The 12,966-nt window shown below is 37.9% G+C and overlaps 1 protein-coding gene across 1 annotated transcript in view; it reads left to right on the top strand.

Moving 5' to 3' along the window:
• LOC108933547 (integrin alpha-M) overlaps positions 1-12,966 on the top strand; it is a 40,984-nt gene that overhangs the window by 16,581 nt on the left and 11,437 nt on the right. Inside the window, exons 7-16 of the mRNA XM_018750702.2 lie at positions 2,081-2,223; positions 2,415-2,562; positions 3,535-3,661; positions 6,031-6,104; positions 6,720-6,840; positions 7,342-7,484; positions 8,402-8,542; positions 10,452-10,649; positions 10,751-10,881; positions 12,413-12,570. Coding sequence (XP_018606218.2) covers positions 2,081-2,223; positions 2,415-2,562; positions 3,535-3,661; positions 6,031-6,104; positions 6,720-6,840; positions 7,342-7,484; positions 8,402-8,542; positions 10,452-10,649; positions 10,751-10,881; positions 12,413-12,570 — 1,384 coding nt within the window. The remainder of the gene's footprint in view (positions 1-2,080; positions 2,224-2,414; positions 2,563-3,534; positions 3,662-6,030; positions 6,105-6,719; positions 6,841-7,341; positions 7,485-8,401; positions 8,543-10,451; positions 10,650-10,750; positions 10,882-12,412; positions 12,571-12,966) is intronic.

The following is a 12,966-nucleotide window of genomic DNA, read 5'->3' as shown; positions in this document are numbered from 1 at the left end:
TTATATCTGCAAAGAGCACCAATGAAACCCTGGCGTCCTGGAAAGCCACCATGCGGTTTGTTCCATTGTTACACACAATAATGAAGGGGCACCTTTGCCAAGAAATCTCAACATTCAATATCTCCAGTATTTCTGATTGAATTTCATCTACCAAGGTCAGCAGTTTTGGAGTTGTCTTGCTACAGCAGTAACCTTGGAGCCTGATTCTTCAAAAGACTCTGATCTCCTACAATGAGGACTGCTGGCTGGGTTCAGAATTTCTTCAAAGTACTGTATTCACTTCCAACTGATAAGGCTGGTTAAAATCACCACGGTTTCAGCATTTTTGAGAACAGCATGTGCAACAATTGACTTTGAGGGCAGGCAAACATCACTTCCCATACCCTCACCAGACTTCTTCCACATCTGGGATTTTGCTTCTGCAGATGTTGCTGCAAACAGGGGTAGAGGTTCTAGACTATAAAGGATGTCCTAAATATCATGGGATAATCCTTCTCAGCTAAAGTCTATGACAAGTTCCTGGAGATGAGGCTACGACCAGTAATCAATCGGCCAAAATTCTGGTGGAACAGTAATAATTTCATATAACCAAAGAACATTGAACAAGCTCATAATTCCTGCAGGGATCCTGGGAAGGATTTGGCAATTTGCAAATAACATTTATATGAGTTTTGGTGACCTGAAGAAGGCCTACGATTATAGGTCCAGCATATTCTGTGGGAGGTGCTGCAGAAGTAGGGGGTGCCATGTTTTTTCTAGTCAGGACCTCAGTGGGAAGATAACCAAAATCAAAATCTTTGGGTTGTAACCAAAAGAATAAGACTCTAAATACAAGCAGAGGTTATTAGTTGCCTTTTCACGGTAACTGGGCTTATAGTCTGTGGCAGGGAACAGAGCTCTGTAATCAGAGATGCCTTTCGATTAGATTGAGAGGAACTTGTCAAGGTTGTTAGGGCATCTAGCTAAAACACCTGTAAGGAGAGCTATCAGGCGTATTGCTGCTGACCCAGGACATGCTAGAAACATTATATTTCTGAGTGGGCTTGGGAAGATCTGCTAGGAGGAACTGGAGACTGCTGCATAACATTTATTCTTTCAACAGACACTTTTCTCCAAGGCAACTTCAAGGGAGGGGGGTGCAGTGGGTTGGACTGGGTCCTGCTCTCCGGTGGGTCGGGGGTTCGAGTCCCGCTTCGGATGCCTTGCGACGTACTGCCGTCCCATCCTGGGTGTGACCCCTCCCTCTCCAGCCTTATGCCCTGTGTTGCCGGGTTAGGCTCCAGCTTCCCGCGACCCCATATGGGACAAACGATTTCAGATGATGTGTGTGTGAGCTTCAGGGGAACACTAAGTAGTATTTAACTGGAACATTTTCATCCTAGGTGACATACAATGCTAAATACATTACAGCACACTACCTGCAGTTAATCACTCATCTATACACCAGAGCAATGAAACATAGTCTCTCCAACACTCACGTACTCATTCACACACATATGGGCAATTTTGAATCACCAGTTCACATGAAAGACATCTGTGGATTGTGGGAGGAAACCTACATGAACAAGGGAACAACATGCGAACTCCACACAGAATGAATGGGGATCGAAACCATGTCATCTTGTACCATCCAAACATTGTGAGACAAAAATGGAAAAAGAAGCATTGTCTCTTCTGCTTAGCCTGTTGCCACCACAACCCTCACTAAGACAAGTGGCTTAAAATGGATGGATGGATGAATTGATGCATATATGGATGAATGTTCATGAATCGGGGGTGTGGTGGCGCAGTGGGTTGGACCGCAGTCCTACTCTCCGGTGGGTCTGGGGTTCGAGTCCCGCTTGGGGTGCCTTGTGACGGACTGGCGTCCCGTCCTGGGTGCGTCCCCTTCCCCCTCTGGCCTTACGCCCTGTGTTGCCGGGTAGGCTCCGGTTCCCCGTGACCCCGTAAGGGACAAGCGGTTCTGAAAATGTGTGTGTGTGTTCATGAATCATTACATACTAGATGTCTAGTATGATGTATAGCATGCAATCATTAAACCATTTAGATTGCTTGTGAATTTCAAATTTATATTTTGCAGTTTGCAGCAGTGCAGTTCTCTATAACAGCAAAAACAGTTTTCAGCTTTACACAGTTCAAAGAAGGACAAGCAAAGAAATTGCTCAAGGAAGAAAAACAAACCAAAAGTCTTGCCAATACTTATAGTGCAATGAATTATGTTCTGTAAGTCTTTATTGATTATTTCTACTTCTCATTAGTTGCCAAGCATGCTAATGTCAGCCCCAAGAAAACCAATGTGTGTTCTTTGCTGCCCAATGCATTTGTGTAAAATGTTATCTGCGACAGCATGTGTTCTGCATAATTTTATAACTAATGTCTTTAGACAGGAAAATCATGTCTATCTTGTGTTCCAGGGGTAATGTATTGACACCAAAAGCTGGTGCTAGTCCGGATGCCACTCAGGTATTTGTCATCATTGCAGCTCAAATACCTACTGATGTGGACAGTTACAGGATTGCTGAAACCATTAAGTCGAAAAATATCATACAATACGTCATCACGGTAAGAGAAAGACAGTTGTTTTTCTGGAAAGTAATTTCAAACTATTTTTAAAAATAATTTGTTTTTGGGAATTGATACAGTAAAGAGTTAAGCAGGTGCAGTTCTGGTGGGTAAATAGTTGCACAGCTGATAAATTTGTACCAACAAACTTTACTTAGGTCTAAGCAGTTAATTAATTGCGTATGGAAACTATACTTCACCAGTAACATTTTGAATTCTTTCAAAGGTGAATATAATCAAAACTCCGGCGACATTAAAAAGAACAACCTGTTTAAATTAAAATGTTTTAATTCCTCTGAAGGGGTTATGCTTAGTATGGCTGTGTTTGTAAATGCCTGCTTTGCTCAGAGTTCACCTGACAATCAAACTAATCCTCTGAGTTACCAGTCTTCTCTCTCATCACTACACTACCTGCATGGATCATTTATGGATATTGAAGAATTTATTTTTTAGAACTTCTTATGGAAAAAAAAATGTAAGCCACCCCATATGTCAATGTAATACAAAGAATATCCTCTTTATCAAACTGCAGAGAAGTGAAAAAACATGCAGATCCCACTAGAAAGTTTTGCCATTTAAAAATGTAAATTTGGTCATTTTCAATGTCCAAATGAAATTCTGTGGGTGACAATTACAAGCTTTGCATGCAAAAAAGACCCACATACACACAGCTGAAGCAGTTCTATGTAGGAGAATGGTCCAAAAGTCCTCCTTGTGAAATACACACACACAGTTATTTATGCCAAATGGACAAGAAATGAAAGCAGGGATATACTTACTGAATTTTGTTTTCTCAACAAAAAAACACCCATCTGAATTTTATTACAGTGTCCGTTCTCCTAATGGCGTTCCCTAGCTTCCTAATGCTTTCAACTTTACACAGTGTCTGTTGATATCTGTTGTTTCAAGCCAACTTCACCACACTCTATAACTATGATTTCATTCATTTTCCTTCCTTCTGTTCTTCGGCAGGTGGGACGATCTATTCCAAACATTGAATCACTGGCATCGGATAAGAACAACGTTTTTTCTATTAATGACTACAGCGGACTGGAAGGGATTCTAAAAAAGTTACAAATAAAGATCTACAACATTGAAGGTACGGGTGTTCTCGTAATACAGTGACTATGAAAAGTATTTACCCAAATAAAAAAAAATTAAAAAATGGTTTAATTTTGAAATTTGTACTGTTGATCAACACAAAACTCTGTTAGTTCATTGTCTGGTTTTATTTTGAATAACAAAACTTTGCTTTTATTTGATTTGTGTGTCAGTGGTAAGGATTTCCAGTTAAAACTATTCTGAATTCATTCAGTAAAAATGTGCCAAAAGAGGTTTTTTGTATCCTCTGTATGTCTACCTTGTGACCAGTATCAAGCCATCAATGTCTCAGTTAATGTTTGACTGCTGGCTACATTCTGCTCTAAAAGCTCAGTGTTTGCTTTCTAGAAGGTGGTATTTGTAAATCAGTTTCTATGTTTAGTACCTATATTTCATTCTGTTTCTCGGATACTAAAGAAAATGAAAATATCTAAATTTGTTGGTAAAGGTAAGTGGTGATAATCCTCTAATAGAAATTCTATCCTAAATACAAAAGGAGAATGGAACCCAATGAATTGTAATGAACTCTGGTTTGGTGAATCCAAGGGCAAAGATGATTCATTTACAGCAACAATGACCAAGAACATGTACAAACTTGAAAAACTTACTATACCAAAACAAGACTTAACAAGACTATGACCAAACAACTGGATTGCTTTCATGACAAGAGATCAGATCACTAGGACTCTGAGACTTTTCTAACAATTTAGACTCCATGTGGAATTCCTTCAGCTGCTCTTGTTTGGAGTCTGAAAAGGCTTTGATGATGATTAGTGGTGGTGACACTATGGGGCTGGGTAAATCCTAGAGGATACTGGCAGTCCAGATGTCAATGTGAGTCATTATCTTACAAGATTTGGTAGACCACTGATAAAGAACTAGTATTATCATGTTGTGTCATTTGGACACTGGAAGATCTATGATGATGTGTGTCATCAGGTGGGACCTAGGTCTGCATGGTTTGAGGAAAGGTTCCAATAGCCCTGCTGCATATTGTTTGCTAAAAGTACAAATTGCACAAATATTCTGATGTCCTGGTGAAGAGTTGGCCTCTAATAGCTTTATAAAACCAGTTTAGTTTGGGTTGCTGGGATGACATGTGGCTGGGGCACAGTGAGTTCACTTGAGTAGCTGGGGCCAGAGAGAGGCTCGAATATATACCTTCTCTGATATGCACTCCATCTATCCACGGTCCTTGCAGAACAAAAGCAGTGAGGCCTCAGCAAGCTTCATGGCTTCTACCATCTTCCAGAATACTGGCAACAATAGCACTTGACAGACATTTAACTGGTTGGAGCACTCGTGTTCTTTTCACTCTTCAACTCTGTATGCGAGTTTGAAAATGAAGTTGTCATTAAGCCTTCTTCTGTGACTTGCCTGGAGTGCTGTCTTATTGAAGACACGCACAATTGCCAAAGATAAGGGTTCCAGCACATATTCTTCTGCTATCTGCTTCCCTGATGAATGTCCAGAATCCAGTCAGAATCTATTTGTTCAAAACTGCTTTGGCCCACCCAGTGCCTTGCTGGTGGGTACTGAGATCACAACAGGAGCTTTTATACACTCCGAACTGAATGCCTTGAGTTTGTATGAAAGTACAAGTCACACTGGAGGAGGAAACCCAGGCAGCACTGCCATACCTTCCCGTCACACCTGCCCAGTACTGCAAGCCACATGTATTGCAGTAGAGCTCCCAGTACTGATGGTTGTGATGACTGGGTTGTCTGTGCCATGATTTAGCCAGAGTTGCCCAATAGGAGGATGCGCAGCAATTTTTCCATTGTGTCTATAATACTGCAAGTGGGTTTCTTGGCTTCTTGGGAGAGTGGCCTGAGCTGGCTCCCAAGCTGAACACTGGAGTATTCATAGCATCTATTTCTGTTGGATTAAATCTTTGAAATCAACTCTGAACACAGGTTTGGTGCCTCCAAATATGTTTACAATGACTCTGATTATGAAAAACTCTAAAGTACGAACGCTAAAGATTGAACAGAACAAAAAAGATTAAACAAGATTACAAGTAGACGTGACCTGGATTGCAAACTAGGAGACAAATCATTACATTATGAGGCTTTATCCAGTTAGATTCCACATTGAACTCCATGCAAATGCTCCTTTTATCCTTGGCCTTGACTGTCAATAGGCTGCAGGTACTCTATGTCTTCAGTGGCTCAGGATGTTCTTCTTGGTTTTTGTCAGTGGGAAGGGGTAATAAGGAGATGAGAGTTCTGGAATATTGAATGTGATTTACTGTCAACCCACACAACCTAGTTTTTCTTTCCTTTACAGCAGTGTAATTCAGTTTTTAGAGATGTAAAATATTTGTTGTCATATAGAAAGTGTGTAACTATGTTTGTTTCTCACTAGGCACTAAAAATGTGCTTGGCAGGAAATTTACAAAAGAAATGTCTCAGAGTGGGTTCAGTGCTGCTTATCTGGAGGTGAGCTATCCTTTTAGTTTGTTATTTAAATGTTTGCCTGACAATTTGGCATTAACTCATTTATGATCTCTGAAACAGACAGGAACTTGAATTCAGTGTGGCATTTGACTGTCTGGAATTCATCACATCCGATGTTCATTTTGACTCCTTGACATACCTAAACCCAGCTAAACAGTTGCTAGGTGTTATGTATCCACAAATCTAGTGTTACACTGGAACATCGTAGTTTTCATTTACTTCAAAAAATTATTATTCAAAGAGAGACACATGCAGCTGAAGCAGTTCACTTTAGAAGAGTTGCTCAAAATTCACACACACGGTTATTTATGCCAAAGGGGCAAAATATGAATCCAGGGGTGTACTTACATTTACATTTACATTTATTCATTTAGCAGACGCTTTTCTCCAATGCGATGTACATCTCAGCGAAAATACAATTTGTGCATTACTTGCTTTTTGCACCCCAGGTGAATTTTGTTGCGTAAATACCTACAGAAAAATGTTTTTAAATGTGGTCCCTTTAATCCATAGATAACATTGAAATGACAGACATCTATATCTTATTATATTATTTTGAAAAGCAGTGCTTTGAGAATATGTCTGTGTCTTCTACAGAGAACACTAGTTTTGGGGTCAGTGGGTTCCAATGATTGGCGGGGGTCCCTTTTAGAATTTGTGAACTCATCTGAAAAAGAAGAAATTCGGGACAGTATCATGGAAGAGGATTCCTACATGGGTAAATCACTGTAACTGATTGACTAAAATTGTTTATGGTAGCACTTTATTGATTTATTCGTAATAGATGTCAATTTGTGACAAAGATATTAGCAATAAAATACTAGTAAATGGTTTGTATGACAACCTTTAAAAGGTGAAGAAATATAAGACACAAAACTAATTTAATGACAGAGGACCTTAAATATTAGAGAATAAATAAATCAGATAAAATTTTTAATAATATTCTTGAACTGATAAAACAAAGGAAATCAGAGATTATGTGGCTGGGTACCAAAAAAGTTTACAAATTCTAAATTTAGGTTGTTACCTATACAGCAGAGCACTGATATGTATGTGCTATGATATAGACGTTGAATACATTGTATATGGCACAGTTTATTTCAAATGCTTTTGTTGCCATTAACTTGTTATTTTTGCATGACTGAAGCAATGTTTTTATTTAGGCTTTCTTGTTCCTGGAGAAAGAACATCTTTAATTTGACTCCAATATTTCCTGCAGGGTACTCGGTGACGGTGGGAAGGAAAAATGGAAGAGAAGTATATTTTTCTGGAGCTCCCAGATTTAATCATATAGGACAAGTTGTGGTTTTCTACAAGACTAAGAAAGAATGGCAAATAGAAGATAGACTACATGGACAACAGGTTTGTGTACAAAATTGCATGTTCCCCTTTCTGTTACTCTTCAATATTAGATTCAAAATGTGGAGCAAAATTTACTATTTGATTTTAGGATTAATTTTCAACACTCATTAATGAAATGTATCCTTCATATCTGTAGAACAAATATATTCTTAAATATTGTGTTGTCAGTTGTGTCCTTACAGAAATAAACAGATAAATATTTACTCTATTAAAATAATAAAAACGGAAATCTGTATTTTTTACTTACTCAACGCTAATGTGAAATTACACATGTTGATTATACTTTTGACTTAAGGTAGAAATGTTGGGAAACTTCAAACTGGTAGAAGTTTTCATTTAAAACAACAGACGCCACATTTTGTTTTGCTAGTCAGGGTCTTGTTATTTCACAGATGTTCACCCACACTTGTGACCAACTGTGCAGAAAGACATTTCTGAAATACTATAAAGACCTAAAATGTGTTTCTGTAAGTTATGTATAGTAAGTAAGAGAACAGTTGACAAGGTTCATCTCAGAAAAACGGTCACGCCATGCTACACCTTTCTCCAAAGATATCTATTATAAACCAATAATAATTCACAAAAGAACAGGAGAGAGACATTCTCTTCATTCAGTCACTCAAATTATGCAATATAGCACATTTTGCAAGCAGGACTGAATTTTTTTCTTTGTCTGCAAAGATACTTACCAAAATGTGGAAAGTTAAAGTTACTGTATTCTGCCTCACATTCAAAGGACAGTCATGAAGTAGAAATTAAAAGTTTCATTTCCAGAAGCATACAATTCACCATGTGCATTAAGTTTCCAATAACTAATATTGACTAAATAAAAATATAAATGATAGGTCAATCATTTTATTTAATAAAATGTCATTGGGGTAACAATCTTATTAATCTTGTAATAACTTTGTTTTTAGATTGGATCATATTTTGGAGGAGAATTATGTGCTCTAGACCTGGACTCAAATGGTGAAACAGACTTTCTACTTGTGGGAGCACCACTATATCACGAACCACAGAAAGAAGGCAAAATGTTTGTTTACTCGTTAAGTACACAGGTAATATTACATTTCTTTATTTGTTTTTTGGGATTTATACTGAGCATTTTGTGCACTTGCTTAGTATTTATTGTTAAACATAATAAAATGTGAATGACTCTAAACACACAAGCAAAAGTCTTAAATATTGAGACTTAAAAGGCTTAAATGTTAAGCTTCAATACATAACTAACACCTCCAGTGTTACAACCCACCAGTGCTCATATATGCTTGATGCTTCTGCAACACATTCAGTGTCTATTTTGTCCTTTCCCTGTTTTCAGACATTATCACATGAAGTCCCCACCAAAAGTAGAAATATTCTCAATCAATGAAGTAATTAAAGTTAAAAAAAAAAATTAAAATAAACAGCAATTAAAAGTACTCATCCCCTTGGTCCATATTTATTTGAACTACCCTTGGCAGTTATTATTGACTGTAATTAATAAGTCTCTGTTTACTGAGAGAGAGAAATAATTGGCAGTAATACTGCAAAATTGCTGAAGCTGACGAGAGTTTGGCTGCGTATTGCTTGTGAACAGCAAGTCTGAGGCCTTAGTACAGTTTCTTCAATATGGTTTCAGGTTAAGATTTCACTCAGCAAATCAAGGGCATCCTGTTGTTTTTAGTTACTCCAGTATTGCTTTTGTGGGATTATTCTTCTGTTGAAAGACAAATTTCTTCCCATTTTAGCTGTTTCCGAGAAGACAGCAGGTTTTACCCAGGACTTTTCTCTAATGTGCATTATTCCTCATTCCCCCATTCACCTTGACAGCATTGCTTGCCCCTGCAACTGATATGCATTAATATTTAATCATGCTATCATACCATGATTCACGGTGAAGATGGCGTTACCTGGCTCATGTGCAGTGTTTGATTCATACCATACGCACCCCTCAGAATTTGGGTTTTAAAAAATCCAGTTTATTGTTATCAGACCATAAGACTGTTTATGACGTCTTTGTAACATTTGCTAGCAGGCATGTTTCTTTTTTTTCACTCGGGTCTTTGCCACTCCCCTCCAAAGCTCTTCCTTGTGAATTGCTTTGAAGATTTTTCACTAATGTATATAATCTTCTACTTCATCCAATGTCTTCTGCAGTTTATTGAAGTGCCTGAGTTGCCCTTTAAATGGTTTCTATTCTAAGTACACTTTTAGTCCAGTAACTAAGTTTAAGAGGGCAACTTGATCAAAGCAGTCTCTAGTTTCATATACACACTTCTGTACAATGGAGTCTTTTCTATTTTGTTTTACTTTATTTTATTTTAAAATATGTGTTTTAAAAAGAATTTATAGCAAGTGATCCACTAATTTCTTAGAATACCTCTGGATTTCCCAGAAAAATCTACTCAGCCAGAATTCACCCCTCACATATCATCATACGCAGTGAAAAATAAGATATAAGAAAAACTGTTTCCTAAGAAGTAAATTTTCAACATGAGTTGAATGATAGTATCCGTTGAATAAGCTAGTATATAAAATACTGTAAAGACACGCATTACTGGGAGTTTGAGCAGGAAAATGGGTTTATTGTAAATAGTTGTATTGTGGGTAAAATGGAGTTGTGTTCAACCACTGTGCGAACTCAAAGGGGTGAGTGTGTTGGCCAGTGAAAGAACGGGAAAGCCTGAGGGATGCTAAGCAGCTTGAGGTGCAGGTCCTTGAGCTGAGAGTATTATTTCCTTGTGCCTGGGTCAAAACCGTTTGCTATGTTCTAACAAACATTTGTAATGAGCACTGTCCTTGTGTCCTTCTTCGCCCCATCCAAACCCAGAGTGCAGCACACTACAATTCTTTTGATAAATAATACTCAGTTGTCATTACTGTACATAGCATCATTGTATAATTAAAATAATCATTAAGAAAATTTAGATGTATTGATACAGTGATGGCTTCAATGTGTTTTTCCTCTCTTGATTTTTCCTTCAGGTGAAATTGGAGAGTAAATCAAATGTTTCAGGGTTATCTCAGGGTAGATTTGCCGCCACCATTTCCTCCATACAAGATTTGAACGGAGATGGACTGAAGGATGTGGTTGTGGGGGCACCACTGGAGAATGACTATAAGGGGACAATATATATTTTTCTTGGAGAAAGACTGGAAGGAATTAGACCTAAATTCAGCCAGGTAAGGTGGAAAGAGTTTCCAAGATAATAATTATAATGAGGGCACATGTAATAAAGGAAATTTTTCTCTGATTTTTTTCTTGTTTTGTTTTCAACATGTAGCGTATTATGGGACAAACCATTTCACCTGCACTGCGATTCTTTGGCCTGTCAGTTAGTGGAGATACGAACCAGGAAATGGAGGGATTGGTAGACCTTGCGGTTGGAGCTAAAGGCAATGTTGTTTTGCTGAAGTAAGTAGAGTTAAATGAAGATCTTAATTTGTTCAAGAATTCCAGTGGAAACAGATACTCTTTGAATATTCTTACCTTCCAAAACAAATGGAAAGGAACAGGTTCCTTTCAGTTTTAATGTGATAACTCAAAGTGACTCCATTGTTATCATTTTTCAAGTATTCTAGTAGAATTTTTCCTCCACCTACTAAGATTTCATGTGCTGGCAAAGATGATTAAGAAAAAATGCATAAAGCTACTGAATTCACATTCACATTTACATTTATTCATTAACAGACATTTTTCTCCAGAGTGATGTACATCTTAGAGAACAATACAAAAAGTGCATTATACCAACAGAAGGAAAGATCTGAGTGCAAACACGTGATTCTTGACTACAGTCCATTTGTCACATACCATTGTATAAACCAGTATATATTAGACAAGAAGCTGCATATAGGGTTTTTTAAATGATTAGATAAATCACATAGTACACATTTATACATGAAGTGAAAAAAAGATGATAAGTTGCGGGGAAGTGTCCTCTAGGAGAGATGAAGAGATGGGACGGAGGGAGCTGGTGATTAAGAGTGGCAGCAGAAGGTCTGAGATTTCATCTTCTGACAGGGGAGAACGAGACTTCACCGGGAGGCCTGGCAAGATTTGGGCAGCTGGTGCAGAGAACTTGTCTGTGATTGAGTTGAGTTTATCTCAAAGGCGCAATCATCAGTGTCAACAGAGGAGCGAAGAGGAGGGACAATTAGTAAAGAGAAGGTTATGAAGAGTCTGTGTGAACTGTTGACTACAGACTGTAGTTTGTTGTGCAAGAAGGTGGTTTTATAGCCAAGGAAACAGTAGAGTTGAAGTTTGCTAGGAGTTCCTTGTAAACAGTCAGGTCTGTGAGAGCACTTAACTTCCATCATTGTCATTCTCTGCTCGGAGTTTGGTCTGTTGGCATGTAGTACATCTCATAACCATGGGGTGGGCTTGGGTTGCTGTGGTCTGGAAGTTAGAGGACAGAGGGTCTAGAGAGGAGGATATGGTTGAGAGGAAGACAGTGTTAGCTTTGTTTGTGGACAACTCTGAGAATTGTGCAGTAGAAGGACAAGGGCAGAAGATTTTGAATTAGAGTAGAAAGCGACAAGAGGGTGCAGAGGCAAAACTGCATGGAGATGAAGAAACAGTCAAAGATATGCAGCACAGCGACAGAACAAAATAGCCACATTTTTTAGAGAAGGCAAGGTGATTTCTGGACTTGTGAGTGGTACAGGACTGGGACATTGAGAGGTACTAACATGAAGCTTGATGATTTGATATGATAAACAAATAAATATTCAATTTGTAGTCTACTATCATAGGGATATACTGTAAGTTACGTGCAAATACTTGTTTTAGGGAAACGTATAGAGCTACTCTGGAAATGTGAATATATTTATTCTAAACTCTTTCTATGATGATAATTATAAGCAATATGTATTTTTTATTTGTATAGAATATCTTATTTCAGTTTGCCTTTCTTAATCTGTTGTACTGCTGTTCTGGATCCCATCAGGTCTAGACCAGTTGTCACTGTAACATCCCAGTGTGACTTCAGTCCTTCAGAGATAAGCACCGACAAATTTGACTGTGTGACTGAGACGAAGAATGTCTTTCCTGCTGTCTCACTAAGAATATGCTTTAATTTGACAATGACTTCAAAAGGTGTAACAGGTAAGCAGAGCACAAAAGTTAAAAGCAGAAATTATACTTCTAGTAGGGGACTCTAGATGGTACAAGACATATTGTGTTCAAGCTGATTTCCTGCAGAAGCATTTTTATTACATTACAAGCATTTATTACATTCTTATTATTATTATTATTATTATCAACAGTTTGTCTGATTATAAAACCTACGCTGCACGAAGAAAATGCAAGAAATAATACTGGCATAATAACTATGATATTAATATGATATGGTACAGCATGGTTATACAAAAAACAAGAACAAACAACATTTAAAATAAAATGATCTGAAATAAAATGATTACACAACAGTGAGCCCCAGAATCCTTTCGAGGAAAATTGTTTTCACTATTTGCACCCTCAGTCTTGTTCTTCATCACTACA

This window comes from Scleropages formosus, chromosome 16, assembly GCF_900964775.1.
Source record: "Scleropages formosus chromosome 16, fSclFor1.1, whole genome shotgun sequence".
In the NCBI taxonomy this organism is placed as follows: Eukaryota; Metazoa; Chordata; class Actinopteri; order Osteoglossiformes; family Osteoglossidae; genus Scleropages; species Scleropages formosus.
Note: the sequence above shows the minus strand (reverse complement) of the source record. Positions and strands in the feature narration are given on the sequence as shown.